General features: G+C 55.3%; 1 protein-coding gene across 1 annotated transcript in view; it reads left to right on the forward strand.

Annotated features, from left to right (window-relative positions):
• Positions 1-2006: 2006 nt before the first annotated feature.
• Col7a1 (collagen type VII alpha 1 chain) overlaps positions 2007-12230 on the forward strand; it is a 32493-nt gene continuing 22269 nt past the window's right edge. The window contains exons 1-31 of the mRNA XM_052721438.1: positions 2007-2094; positions 2593-2773; positions 3387-3546; positions 3633-3726; positions 3818-3979; positions 4116-4279; positions 4357-4486; positions 4590-4706; positions 4788-4934; positions 5021-5137; positions 5213-5362; positions 5438-5566; positions 6367-6510; positions 6598-6723; positions 6820-6963; positions 7523-7642; positions 7773-7916; positions 8213-8338; positions 8431-8577; positions 8785-8907; positions 9255-9401; positions 10006-10140; positions 10220-10366; positions 10446-10582; positions 10871-10997; positions 11083-11229; positions 11317-11489; positions 11584-11619; positions 11703-11729; positions 11817-11861; positions 11932-11994. Of these exons, the coding sequence (XP_052577398.1) occupies positions 2007-2094; positions 2593-2773; positions 3387-3546; positions 3633-3726; positions 3818-3979; positions 4116-4279; positions 4357-4486; positions 4590-4706; positions 4788-4934; positions 5021-5137; positions 5213-5362; positions 5438-5566; positions 6367-6510; positions 6598-6723; positions 6820-6963; positions 7523-7642; positions 7773-7916; positions 8213-8338; positions 8431-8577; positions 8785-8907; positions 9255-9401; positions 10006-10140; positions 10220-10366; positions 10446-10582; positions 10871-10997; positions 11083-11229; positions 11317-11489; positions 11584-11619; positions 11703-11729; positions 11817-11861; positions 11932-11994 (3897 nt within the window). The remainder of the gene's footprint in view (positions 2095-2592; positions 2774-3386; positions 3547-3632; positions 3727-3817; positions 3980-4115; positions 4280-4356; positions 4487-4589; positions 4707-4787; positions 4935-5020; positions 5138-5212; positions 5363-5437; positions 5567-6366; positions 6511-6597; positions 6724-6819; positions 6964-7522; positions 7643-7772; positions 7917-8212; positions 8339-8430; positions 8578-8784; positions 8908-9254; positions 9402-10005; positions 10141-10219; positions 10367-10445; positions 10583-10870; positions 10998-11082; positions 11230-11316; positions 11490-11583; positions 11620-11702; positions 11730-11816; positions 11862-11931; positions 11995-12230) is intronic.

The raw sequence follows: 12230 nt of genomic DNA on the forward strand, positions 1-12230 counted from the left end.
TAAAGCTGCAAACCTGCCAGGATGCTCAACCAAAGGCCTTGGAGGGCCACAGCCCTGTTCTTGCTGTAGACCTAGTCGTCCCCAACTCTGCCTTCTCAGTAGCCTCCTTTTACCCCACACTGAGCCTTTAGTTGAGGGGCACTTCAGATCTAGTGAGGTTTGCCTTGATGCTAATACTTGATGCTAAGTTGGGCCTCCTGTTTTCCATAAAGGTCAGGCCCACATACATGTGTGTCCATACTGTACATTGCCATCTCTATCCTGTTCTCACCCACCCTTGGCTGTGCCAGAGGAAGCAATGGTCTTAAGGGCGAGGGTTGACTCTTTGAGAACAGGCCTGGTTCTCTACTGCCCTCATCTGGAGCATACCTTTTAGGGTTGGGAGGCCCTGGGACACTGCTGAAGAGACCCTGACGCTGGAAACCATTTCTGGGACCTGTAAAGACTGCCCTGGGATAGTTCGGGGAGTGGAGGTCTTCAGTGATAACAGAAGCTCCAGCTTTCCTGACAATGGAAATAGGAGTGGATGGTCTTCTGTACCCTGAGGTTTGCCCATGCTAGAAAACTTAGTCCTGGCCAGACCCAGGAGAAACAACAGAACTTCATCCATCCCCATCTCCCCATTTAACCTGAGGATCTGAAGGGAGCAAGGTTGCAGGGCCAAGCATCCTGGAAGCTGTCCAGCAGCAATGGTGAATGAAGATACACTTGCTGGGGTGTGCTGAACCATACAGGACTGGCTAAACAAAGAAACGGGACCCAAATGGGGGCTGGTTTTCTTAGGCATGTCTCTCTGTCTTGATGCCACCCACCTAGTAAACATACATGTATAACCAAAGACCTTAAGAAGTTGGGCTTGACCTAGGATTGGGAATGACTGTCTACAGGGAAGGATTAAGAGGGCCTCAATTAGGAAGGGGAAAGTTAGATACTTTAGAGGCAATGAGGAAAGGAAATGGTCATAGGGTGGCCCCAGGCCCAGTCAGGGGATTGAGTCCACGAGAGTATATTGAAGGAGGGGGTTCCTATAAGCCAGAATGAAGGCAAGTAAATGGGGGAACCTGGCCTGAATCAGGCCCTGCTAGTGGGAACATGGGCATTAGGTGGATTCCTGAGAGCTGAGCTGTCACCATGGGTGGTCCATCCCTCCACATATGGACAACCCTCCCTCCCTGCAAACACAGCTGGATGGCATCTGTCTAGAACTGGATCATGACATAGTAGGGAGTGAAGGGCATCGGGATGGACAAATATGCATAGGCATGACACAGGTTCTCTCTTCTAAAGCAGGGATGTATTGCTTAGATTCAGCCCAAAGCGATTTGGGGTCCCTAAGATAGTCCCAGAGTCTCTCCTTTGCTGGGGGCTGCTCTGCCTGTCATAGAGGTTAGGGTGGGGCAAGGGAGGTCTGCTAGACAGAAGCATGGCTGATTCACATGATCTGCATTTGTCAGGACCTATAGCCTGAGGCTTTGTCTGGGCACCCCCCACGGATTGGGGGTGAGTCAGCTCCAACTGCAATATGCCCGACTATGGGGCTACTACCACTATGGTCTGCAGGGACCTGTCCACATTTCAGAGAGCAGCAATGACTTCATTGGTCACTCTGACTAAAAAGCAGCCAAGACCTATAACCCTGAGATTGGGGTGCTCTCACAGCGTCTGTCAAAAAACTTGGATGATTCCCAGAAGCCATGGGAGAGGGCCTTGCACTAAAGTGCGTCATATCTTAAATCCGGTAGAAGTGGGGTGGGGGAAGCGACCTCTGGGGAGGGGAGTGAGGGCGGGCCGCCTGGTTCCCGCCTGCTGCTCCGCCTCCTGGGATCGGGGACTTTTCTCCTCTTTGCCGGCGGGATTGGGACTGGCTGCGGCTGCGGCGGGAGCAGGCTGACGGGCAGGCAAGATTAGGTCTTGGGGGGCGAGGGGGACTGGGTTTCCACACGCCAAAGGCTCAGGAGACAAGGAACAGAGGTGAGGTTCCTGCCTGACGGTTTCTGTCACCCAGGATGAGGCTGCGGCTCCTGGTCGCTGCGCTCTGCGCTGCCGAGATCCTGGTGGGGGCGCCCGGAGTGTGGGCCCAGCCCAGAGACAGAGGTGGGCACCTTCCGGGGCTCTGTACCCTGTCACCCATGCATCCACTCAAACTTTATCCCTGACACTTTCCCTTCGAGGATTCCTCCAAACTCTTCATGGATGCCTCTAACTCTTCCCAGGCTCCCCGAATTCCACTCTGGGCTCCCCAAATTGCCTCCTAGCCCATTGGCACCCAAATTCTAGCTTCCTAGATGCATGCAGAATCCCCTGGCCTTTTCCACCCAGCAACAGTCCCTCCGAAGCTGACTTCAGCCCCAGAGCTACACCCCTGCTTGCAGCTTACCCTTCTCCACGGTGCTTCAGCCCCCCCTGAGAAGCTCTACTCTGAGCCCCACTGCGGCTTCCTCCAAGGCTAGCAGGCACCCGCCTACCTGGGCTGTTTGCATAGGCAGATGAGGCCTGTTGTCCATCCAGTCCCCGAGTCCCAGGGGACTTCAGTGCCTAGAGGAGGGTGGCTGGAGTCCTAGGAAAGGTCATGATCTCTCCTCCCTGCTTCAGTGACCTGCACACGCCTTTACGCCGCTGACATCGTGTTCTTACTCGATGGCTCTTCATCCATTGGCCGCAGCAACTTCCGCGAAGTGCGAGGATTCCTGGAGGGGCTGGTACTGCCTTTCTCAGGGGCAGCCAGTGCGCAGGGTGTCCGATTTGCCACAGTGCAGTACAGTGATGACCCACAGTGAGTAGCCGGCTTGGGGCCAGGACCGTGGGTTCCAAGACCCCTTCCTCAGATAGGAGAGAGTCTAGAAACAGGCTTCGGGGAGTCTAGAAACAGGCTTCGGGGAGCCCAGAAACGCCCTAGCCAAAACCTCCCCTGTAGGGATAACTTGGAAGAGTGTTCCTGCCCTAAAACACTTCCAAGCAGTTTCCTGGAGGGGCGGGGGTGGGGATGGACAGGATGACTCTGTTTTCTGATCTGGATAGAGATGGGGAATCCAGGTCGGAGTCTCCATGTTGGGGCTCTCTGGCCCCTTCAGCTCTCTGCTCACCAGAAAGGCTTTCTGTCCGGCTAGTGTCCACTGTCCTACAACTGGGACCTTTCTCTTGTGATTATCTAACCAGATATCCTGTCCCCTCTAGGCTGGGAAGCTCAAGAGTTCAAGGTCTGCTGAGGTTCAGCAACATTGCTATACTGAGCAGCACCTGAGGGATCTGCTCATGTAGACGCTTCCGTGGTAGAGGGCTGGGATCTCAGAACCGAGGGCACTTTCAAGAAGTCTCATCCCAGAGGCCAGAGCTGGAAGAAATCATGATCTTTCTGTTTTTTGCTACCCCGTTTTTTTCCCCCTCAGAACAGAATTTGGTCTGGATGCACTCGGCTCTGGAGGTGACACCATCCGTGCCATCCGTGAACTCAGCTACAAGGGTGGTAACACCCGTACAGGGGCCGCTCTCCACCATGTTTCTGAGCACGTCTTCTTGCCCCATCTAACACGACCTGGCATCCCCAAGGTGTTCCCTAAACTTACCATGCCTCCCAATGTGACCCCCAAATAAATGTCCAAAGCATCCCTGACTGGTCTTGGCATCTATCCCAGGTCTGCATCCTGATCACAGATGGAAAGTCCCAAGACTTAGTGGACACAGCTGCCCAGAAACTGAAGGGACAGGGAGTCAAGCTGTTTGCTGTGGGTGAGAACCAAGCTGAGGCGAGAGGTCAGTTGGAGTGGGGACCAGTCAGAGAATGTGTAAGTAACTGAGCCCTGTTTGGGCATCTCTTTAGGAATCAAGAATGCTGACCCCGAGGAGCTGAAGCGGATTGCGTCACAGCCAACCAGTGACTTCTTCTTCTTCGTCAATGACTTCAGCATCTTGAGGACTCTATTGCCCCTCATTTCCCGGAGGGTGTGTACAACTGCTGGTGGTGTGCCTGTGACCCTGCCTCGTAAGTTCCTGCCCACTCTGGGTACCCTGGCCCAGGGTCCCTATCCTAACCCCAGCCTAGGAGTGCTGACATACGTACTCCTCACCCCCGACCCTCTTTCCTGATGACCTGATACTGCCCCCAACCCCATTCACAGCTGATGACACTTCATCTGGGCCCCGGGACCTGGTGCTGTCTGAGCCAAGTAGTCAGTCCTTGCGAGTACAGTGGACAGCAGCTAGTGGCCCTGTGACTGGCTACAAGATTCAGTACACGCCTCTGACAGGGCTGGGACAGCCACTGCCAAGTGAGCGACAGGAGGTAAGGATTGTCGGCAGTGACTGGTGGCTGCTAGGGACTTGACCAGACAATATGAGATGATCTCTGGCCCTGGGCAGGTGAACGTCCCAGCTGGTGAGACCAGCATGCGACTACAAGGTCTCCGGCCACAAACTGAATACCAAGTGACTGTGGTTGCCCTCTACGCCAACAGCATCGGGGAGGCCGTGAGTGGGACAGCTCGGACCAGTGAGCAATTCTGTCAACCTCTGACCCCGTTCCCCTAAGCACCCAGGCCCCCAAACCCCTTCCTACTTTTGGCTTTACTAATCCCTGGTGGGGCCTTCCCCAGCTGCCGAGGAAGGGCTGGAGCTGAGCATCCAGAACATCACATCCCACAGCCTCCTGGTGGCCTGGAGGAGAGTGCCAGGTGCCACTGGTTACCGTGTAGCATGGCGGGACCTCCGTGGTAAGTGAGGGGTGTGGTCTGAAAAAATTATAGAGTCCTGCATCTGTAATGCCCACTGAACCCTCTGTGGCCCCAATACAGGTGGGGTGACACAGCAGCAGGACATGAGCCCTGGACAGGGGTCGGTGTTTTTATATCACTTGGAGCCTGGCACAGACTATGAGGTGACCGTGAGCGCCCTCTTTGGCCACAGCGTGGGGCCCCCCACTTCTCTGACTGCCCACACTGGTGAGAAGTCTGGGTCCTTTTTTCAGGCTGGGCTGGGCAGGCAGGGCAGGGTGCAGAGGCCATTGACACCCATGTGCCCTGAGCAGATTCCTCAGTTGAGCAGACCCTGCACCCTGTCATCTTGAGCCCCACATCCATCCTCCTTTCCTGGAACTTCGTGCCTGAGGCCCGTGGCTACCGGTTGGAGTGGCATCGTGAGAGTGGTCAGTGCAAGTGGAGAGCTGGGCAGGCAGGGTTCGGGGCTTGGCTTCAGCTAACCCGACCCTGCCATCTTGCAGGCTTGGAACCACCACAGAAAGTGGTGCTGCCCTCTGATGTGACCCGCCACCAGTTGGATGGGTTGCAGCCAGGCACTGAGTATCGCCTCACGCTCTACACTCTGTTGGAAGGCCGGGAGGTGGCCACTCCTGCAACCGTGGTTCCTACTGGTAAGGACTGTGCAGGTCTAAGTGGGTGGGACAGTCTAGCGACTGCAGTCAGCCTTACAGTCTCCTCTCGCACAGGGCCAGAGCGGCCGGCCAGTGAGGTGATCAATTTACAAGCCGTAGAGCTGCCTGGGCAGCGCGTGCGAGTGTCTTGGAACTCCGTCCCCAGTGCCACTGAATACCGTGTCACTGTGCGTAGCACCCAGGGTAAGGCCGAAGCAGCCGGAAAAGTCCCCTCACACCAAAGTCCCAGCCTGTAGCACCCTCGCACTCCTCTTGCTGGGTTCCTACAGACCCCTCCGTCTCTTCGCCCATCTACATCCTGAGAACTGTCAACCCCAGAACTGCCTCAGGGTCTGCCTCTCCTCTCCTCTACCCCAGCCCGTCTCTTCAGCTGTCTATCTCCACTCCACCCACACCCCTGCCATGGCTCATCCTTCTCTGCCACAAGCTCTGTGACCTTCCCTTCTACGGTCCTTCTCAAGTGGGAGAAGAGGCCCCCCTGTGGTCGCGCCAGTTGTGGCTCGAACTGGACAGAATCAGTCGCAGTCTCTTGATTCTTTGCCTAGAGTGTCTCAGACTTCCATGTCCCCCAAATCCCTGACATCCCCACTGCCTCCCCACTAAGAGTCCTCTAAGACTAACCTCTCATGCCATGACCTCATCCAACACTCACCTCGTCATCCCATGTCAGCGTCTATCAGTGGCTTGTCAACTTGTCCCACTGTCTCAGACTCTCCTCATACTATATCCTATGTCTCTGTCCCCTGACCCCAACATCCAGTGTCCCCACACATTGGTGACTCCAGTTATCCTGTGTCGCCTCCACGACTGGTCCCTTTAACCCACATCATTTTATCTTTCTGTTTTCATCTCTCACTGCCCCTCACCATCCAATTATCCATCTCCCATGAGACTCTTGGTCTTGCATCCTTGCCCATCACTGACTGCTGTTCTATATTCCTGTGTGGTACTGACCCCTGCCTGCCCGATCTGCCTTCTCTCAGGGGTTGAGCGGACCCTGTTGCTTCCTGGGAGTCAGACAGCCTTTGACTTAGATGATGTTCGAGCCGGGATTAGCTACACAGTGCGGGTGTCTGCTCGAGTGGGCACTCGTGAGGGCGATGCCAGCATCCTCACCATCCGCAGAGGTGAGCACTTTGGGAGACTTATAGGGAATGGTGATTGACTTGCTCCTGTCCCCATCTTGACTCTTCACCCTTGTCTTTAATCCCCAGATCCAGAAACCCAACTTACTGTTCCAGGACTGCGGGTTGTGGCATCAGATGCAAGGAGACTCAGAGTGGCCTGGGGGCCCGTACCTGGAGCCAGTGGATTTCGGATCAGCTGGAGGACGGGCAGTGGTCAGTGTGCAGTGTGTGGATTGCTGAGAGAAGTGATCAGAGTGTGGAGGACTAAGAACAGCCAGAAACCAGGTCATCATTTCTCTCTGCTCCTAGGTCCAGAGTCCAGCCAGACAGTGACCCCAGACTCTACTGCCACAGACATCCTGGGGCTGCAGCCTGGAACTTCCTATCATGTGGCTGTGTCAGCACTTCGAGGGAGAGAAGAGGGCCCCCCTGTGGTCATCGTGGCTCGAACTGGTCAGAGCCTGACCCAGTCCCTTGGTTCTTTACCTCTAGTGTCTCTTCAGACTTCTATAGCCCTTTTATGGTTCACATTTCCACCACTTCTGCCCTGAGAGTGCCATTCCATCCCTGTTCCTCCTCAAGCCTTCTCCTTTGTGTTCATCTGTATCTCACCCCAGCTCCTACTGTCTTTGTTCCTATTCCTGCTGCTCATCCCTCAGAACCCACCACTTCCTCCTCCTCTCTCTCCTTCTCTCCCTCCTCCTCTTCTTCCTCCTTCTCTCCCTCCTCCTCCTCTTTCTCCTCCTCCTCCTCTTTTCCTGGACCCAACTCTCCTTAGACTTCACTCGTCCTTTGCCCTCCCTGACTCCGAATGCTTCCACAGACCCCTCTCTGTCAGACCATGTCTTTCAGATGGCCGCAGACTGCCAGCTCAGCCTTCCTAGGGTGCCTTTTGTCAAAACCCCCACTGCCTCTTTTGTGAGATTCCTGCCTCTTTAAACACTCACAGCCTTCCCTTACCAGATAGCTCCCCGTCTTTTCCCATCAGACCCCCCACTGTCTCCCTCTCCAGACCCCCTGGGCCCGGTGAGGAGGGTCCACCTGACTCAGGCCGGCAGCTCGTCAATCAGCATTGCCTGGACCGGGGTTCCTGGCGCCACAGGATACAGGGTTTCCTGGCACTCAGGCCATGGTAGGACACAGGGATTTAAGGGGCCTGAGAGGCAGTTCTGAGTAGAATGGAGGATGGAGATTCTTTTGGGGTCCAAGTGGAGCACTGGTAGCCAGGCAAGTCCTAGTGTTACCTCTATCCCCGATCCCAGGTCCAGAGAAATCTCAGTTGGTTTCTGGGGAAGCCACAGCAGCTGAAATCGATGGGCTGGAGCCAGACACGGAGTATACCGTGCGTGTGAGAACTCATGTAGCTGGTGTGGATGGGGCCCCTGCCTCTGTGGTTGTGAGGACTGGTAAGTGGACCCTGGCCAGCTGTTTTCATGCCTCTGGCTGACCCACCCTGCTATGCATTTCTGACTGCTCCAACTGCCCATTCCGTTGCTGCTCACTGACTTTCCTGTCCGTGCTGAACCACTCACGGTGACTGAGTGTCTACCCATGGTGGTGACCTCGGCCACGCCATGCTTCCGGCTTTGAAACACTGACGACCCGGCTGCACTAACTACCCTCGCCTAGCCTCCATGACCCACGTCTGCCATGCCACTCCTGTCCCTGTGGCCCCTGACTTTTACCTTGCCTTTGTCCCTAGCCCCTGAGCCTGTGGGCAGTGTGTCAAAACTGCAAATCCTCAATGCTTCCAGTGATGTGCTACGGGTCACTTGGGTAGGAGTCCCTGGAGCCACAGCCTATAGACTGGCGTGGGGACGGAGTGAAGGTATGGCTCCATGGCCCCATCCTTGTCCTTCCTGGCTCTAACTGCCCTCTCTGGTAACTACCCTAACCCTTACTCTTCACTGGCCTGGCCAGGTGGCCCTACGAGACACCAGATACTCCCAGGAAACAAGGACTCTGCAGAGATCCGAGGTCTGGAAGGTGGAGTCAGCTACTCAGTGAGAGTGACAGCGCTTGTTGGGGACCGAGAGGGTGCACCAGTTTCCATTGTCGTCACCACACGTAGGAGGACCTGGGGCTGGAGTCTCTGATTGGGGCTTATGTCCAAGGGATGGGGCTTATGAGGCTGGACTTGTGCCAGCATTGGAGAAGGGATCAAGGATTTATAGTGAACCTGTGTGGGCAAAGTCTTGGGGGAAAAAATGTAGTACTTGGGATTGGTGCGGCCTGTGGGGCAAAGCTTCCCTGACCGCTGTGCTTTTCCTTAAGCGCCTGAGGCTCCAACATCTCTGGAGACCCTTCAAGTAGTGCAGCGTGGAGAACACTCCTTGAGGCTGCGCTGGGAGCGGGTACCGGGAGCACTGGGCTACCGTCTGCATTGGCAGCCTGAGGGTGAGAGGTGCCCTAGTGGGAACAATAGATTGGGACCAATAAAGGGAGGGGGCCAATTGGCGGAGTCATCAACGTTGGTGGAAGGAGCAGGGGGCAGGTCTACAGGACCAAAAACAGCAAGGGGCTTAGTCCACAAGGTGGGTAGGACTAATCAGTCTTGAGGGCATGCATCTGGTAGGGTCAATGAAGAGGACAGGATAAAGATGGGTGAGGAAGGTCCACCAGGAGGCTGAAACTGATTAGCAATGGTCGGTGTGGTTGGTGGGAGTCAGTGAGGTGGATGCATCTACCACTGTTGGACTCCATCCTCCTCATATTCCTGGTCTTTACTCTCATACTTGTCTTAGGTGGCCAGGAACAGTCCCTGATCTTGAGACCCGAGTCTAACAGCTACAACCTGGGTGGACTGGAGCCAGCAACACTGTACCATGTATGGCTGAGTGTCCTGGGGCAGACTGGAGAAGGACCCCCTAGGAAGGTGTCTGCACACACTGGTGAGCCTTCCCAGAGCTCTCACTGGCCTCTGGTGTGCACTTCCCCTCATGTGGAGACCCACAGAGGTTTCCTAGTGAGATCTGAACTTGCTTTACCCAGCGGGGCTGCAGAAAGGGATGATTGGACCACCAGTGTGGTTACCAGGTGTTTGGAAGGGTCTGCACTTAGCTGTGCAGTGCGCTTTGATCTAGCAAGGGGGAGGTCTTTTGCCCCACCCCTTGGCCTTGGCCTTGGCCTTGTTATAAAAAGCCCCTTGAAGAAACAGAAGGGGCCGGTGGATTTTGACCCAGGTCCTCCCGAAGCTATCCTGTCTTTCTGTCTGTCTCCTCTCCGCTATCTTTTTATCTAAATGTTTCTTAGTCCTCTCTCCTCCTCATAGGAACCCTGTAAAAGGTGGGAGCTGGCCTCCTATACCCTCATCGATGATTTATCCTAGTTTCCTTCACTCTAGACTCCTGTAGCCTTTCCCCTAAGGCCCTGGGGGAGATTCCAGCATGATCTCCCATAATGCTTCACTAGAGTGAGCCGGCTCCAGGATCTCATCGCTCTCTCTTGCCCTTTTCATCCAGCCTCTGATCCTTTTGTCTCTGATTCCCCTTTCAGAGCCCTCTCGTGTCCTGAGCACTGAACTACGTGTGGTGGACACCTCTATTGATTCAGTGACTTTGGCCTGGACCCCAGTGCCTGAGGCATCCAGCTACATCTTGTCCTGGAGGCCACTGGAAGGAACTGGCCAGGGTGAGGGGAAGGCCAGAGTTGGTGGGTGGTAATTGGGCCACATAGAGAAGCTCCTGTTCAACCAAATTTGCCTCTGCAGAAGTGCCTGGGGCTCCACAGACACTGCCAGGGATCTCAAGCTCCCACAGGGTGACAGGGTTAGAACCTGGTATTTCCTATGTCTTCTCTCTGGCACCTATCCAGAGGGGTGTACGAGGTCCTGAGGTCTCTGTCACACAAAAGCCAGGTATGGAAGGAACAGTGGGAGAAGCCTGAGGGGATCATGTCATGGCTAATGATGCAAGTCACTCAGTTCTTTTGTTCAGTGTGTCCCCATGGCCAGATGGATGTGGTGTTCCTGTTGCATACCACTCGAGACAATGCTCACAATGCAGAGGCTGTAAGGAGGGTCCTGGAGAGGCTGGTGTCTGCACTCGGGCCTCTTGGTCCACATGCTGCTCAGGTTTGACTCTAAAGACAGCCAGACTCCACCCATCCCTGTCCCTCCTCCCTCCCCTTTGCAGGTTCCTCACCAGTCAACAATTCTCCATCCCTCTGGGGGTTCAGGCTCTTCCCCCAGGCTCCAGATCACCTCACCCGCTGGATGACTCCCTATCCTACCATCATTATGGACCCCCTCATTAGCGATTCTGGATTGGTTATGCCCCCATGTCTTTTTCTCCAGGCTCTGAGTACCCCTGTCCTGCTCCGTCATTCCCTCCATGTTCTTTCTATGTCTGCTCCCACCCAGGTTGGCCTGCTGACCTACAGTCACCGGCCCTCCCCATTGTTCCCACTGAATAGTTCCCACGATCTTGGCATCATCTTGCAAAAGATCCGGGACATCCCATATGTAGACCCAAGTGGAAACAACCTAGGTAAGTGCTGCAAATGGCATGGACTCCTGGGGCTTCCCCTTCAGGAGCTCAGCATCTCAGGGTTCTGACACCCCCTTCTTCCCAGGCACAGCTGTGGTCACAGCTCACAGCCACCTCTTGGCACCCAACGCTCCTGGTCGCCGTCATCAAGTGCCAGGGATAATGGTCCTATTAGTGGATGAGCCACTGAGAGGGGACATATTTAGCCCCATTCGTGAGGCCCAGGCTTCTGGTGAGCTGCAGGGCTGATGGAATGGGGCCTCGGGAGTAGGGGTGGCCCCAGTGAGATTGTCATGTAGGTTGCTGGATCTCTTCTTAGGGATCAAGGTGATGATATTGGGCTTGGCGGGAGCTGACCCAGAGCAGCTGCGACGCTTGGCACCAGGCATGGACCCCGTCCAGAACTTCTTTGCCATGGATAACGGCCCAAGCTTGGACCGAGCAATCAGTGATCTGGCAATAGCCCTGTGTCAGGCAGCTGTGACCACACAGGTTTGGACAAGGCCCTGAGGACTGATGGTGGACAGGGGGCCTAGGGGTTCTCCTAGGAGAGCTTCCTGATCTCAAAGAGCCTCTTTGTCCACAGCCACAACCGGAGCCCTGTGCTGTGCATTGTCCGAAGGTAAGTGGCCAGGGCTGAATGAGTGGGCAAAGGCCACATCTAAGGCTGGGTATTCTTACCCTCCCCTGACATGTCTTTGCCAGGGTCAGAAGGGGGAGCCTGGAGTGACGGTAAGCAACCCTGTGGAGGCAAACAGACCGGGAGTCAGTGGGGCAGCGTTGACTGACCGCACAGGACTCACCGGCCACCCCTTTTAGGGACTGCAAGGACAAGCTGGACCTCCTGGTCCCCCTGGTCTCCCGGTGAGTGTCTCTCCACACCTGCCCCTACCCTGACTGGATTACGGCCTCCTAACCTGCTCTCCTCACTCAGGGCAGGACCGGTGCTCCTGGCCCACAGGGCCCCCCTGGAAGTACCCAGGCAAAAGGCGAGAGGGTGAGTGTGGAGGTCATCGACTGTCTCCAGGGTGCTCCTGCTAGTGTTCTCAGAGGGGATAGAGAAAGAGGAAGAAGTGGAGTTAGAGCCACAGGATGTGCTGGGCAAGCACACTTAGCACCCAAGAAGCAGAGGCAAGAGGAGCCACAACTTTGAGGCTAACCTAAACTGTACAGCAAGTAAATAAAGAAATACCCACAGAATATTCTTCGAAGCCTGAGTGAAGATTATTAGAG

The sequence above is a fragment of the Peromyscus californicus genome, unplaced genomic scaffold, assembly GCF_007827085.1.
Source record: "Peromyscus californicus insignis strain IS unplaced genomic scaffold, ASM782708v3 Scaffold_11__1_contigs__length_118956290, whole genome shotgun sequence".
Classification (NCBI taxonomy): Eukaryota; Metazoa; Chordata; class Mammalia; order Rodentia; family Cricetidae; genus Peromyscus; species Peromyscus californicus.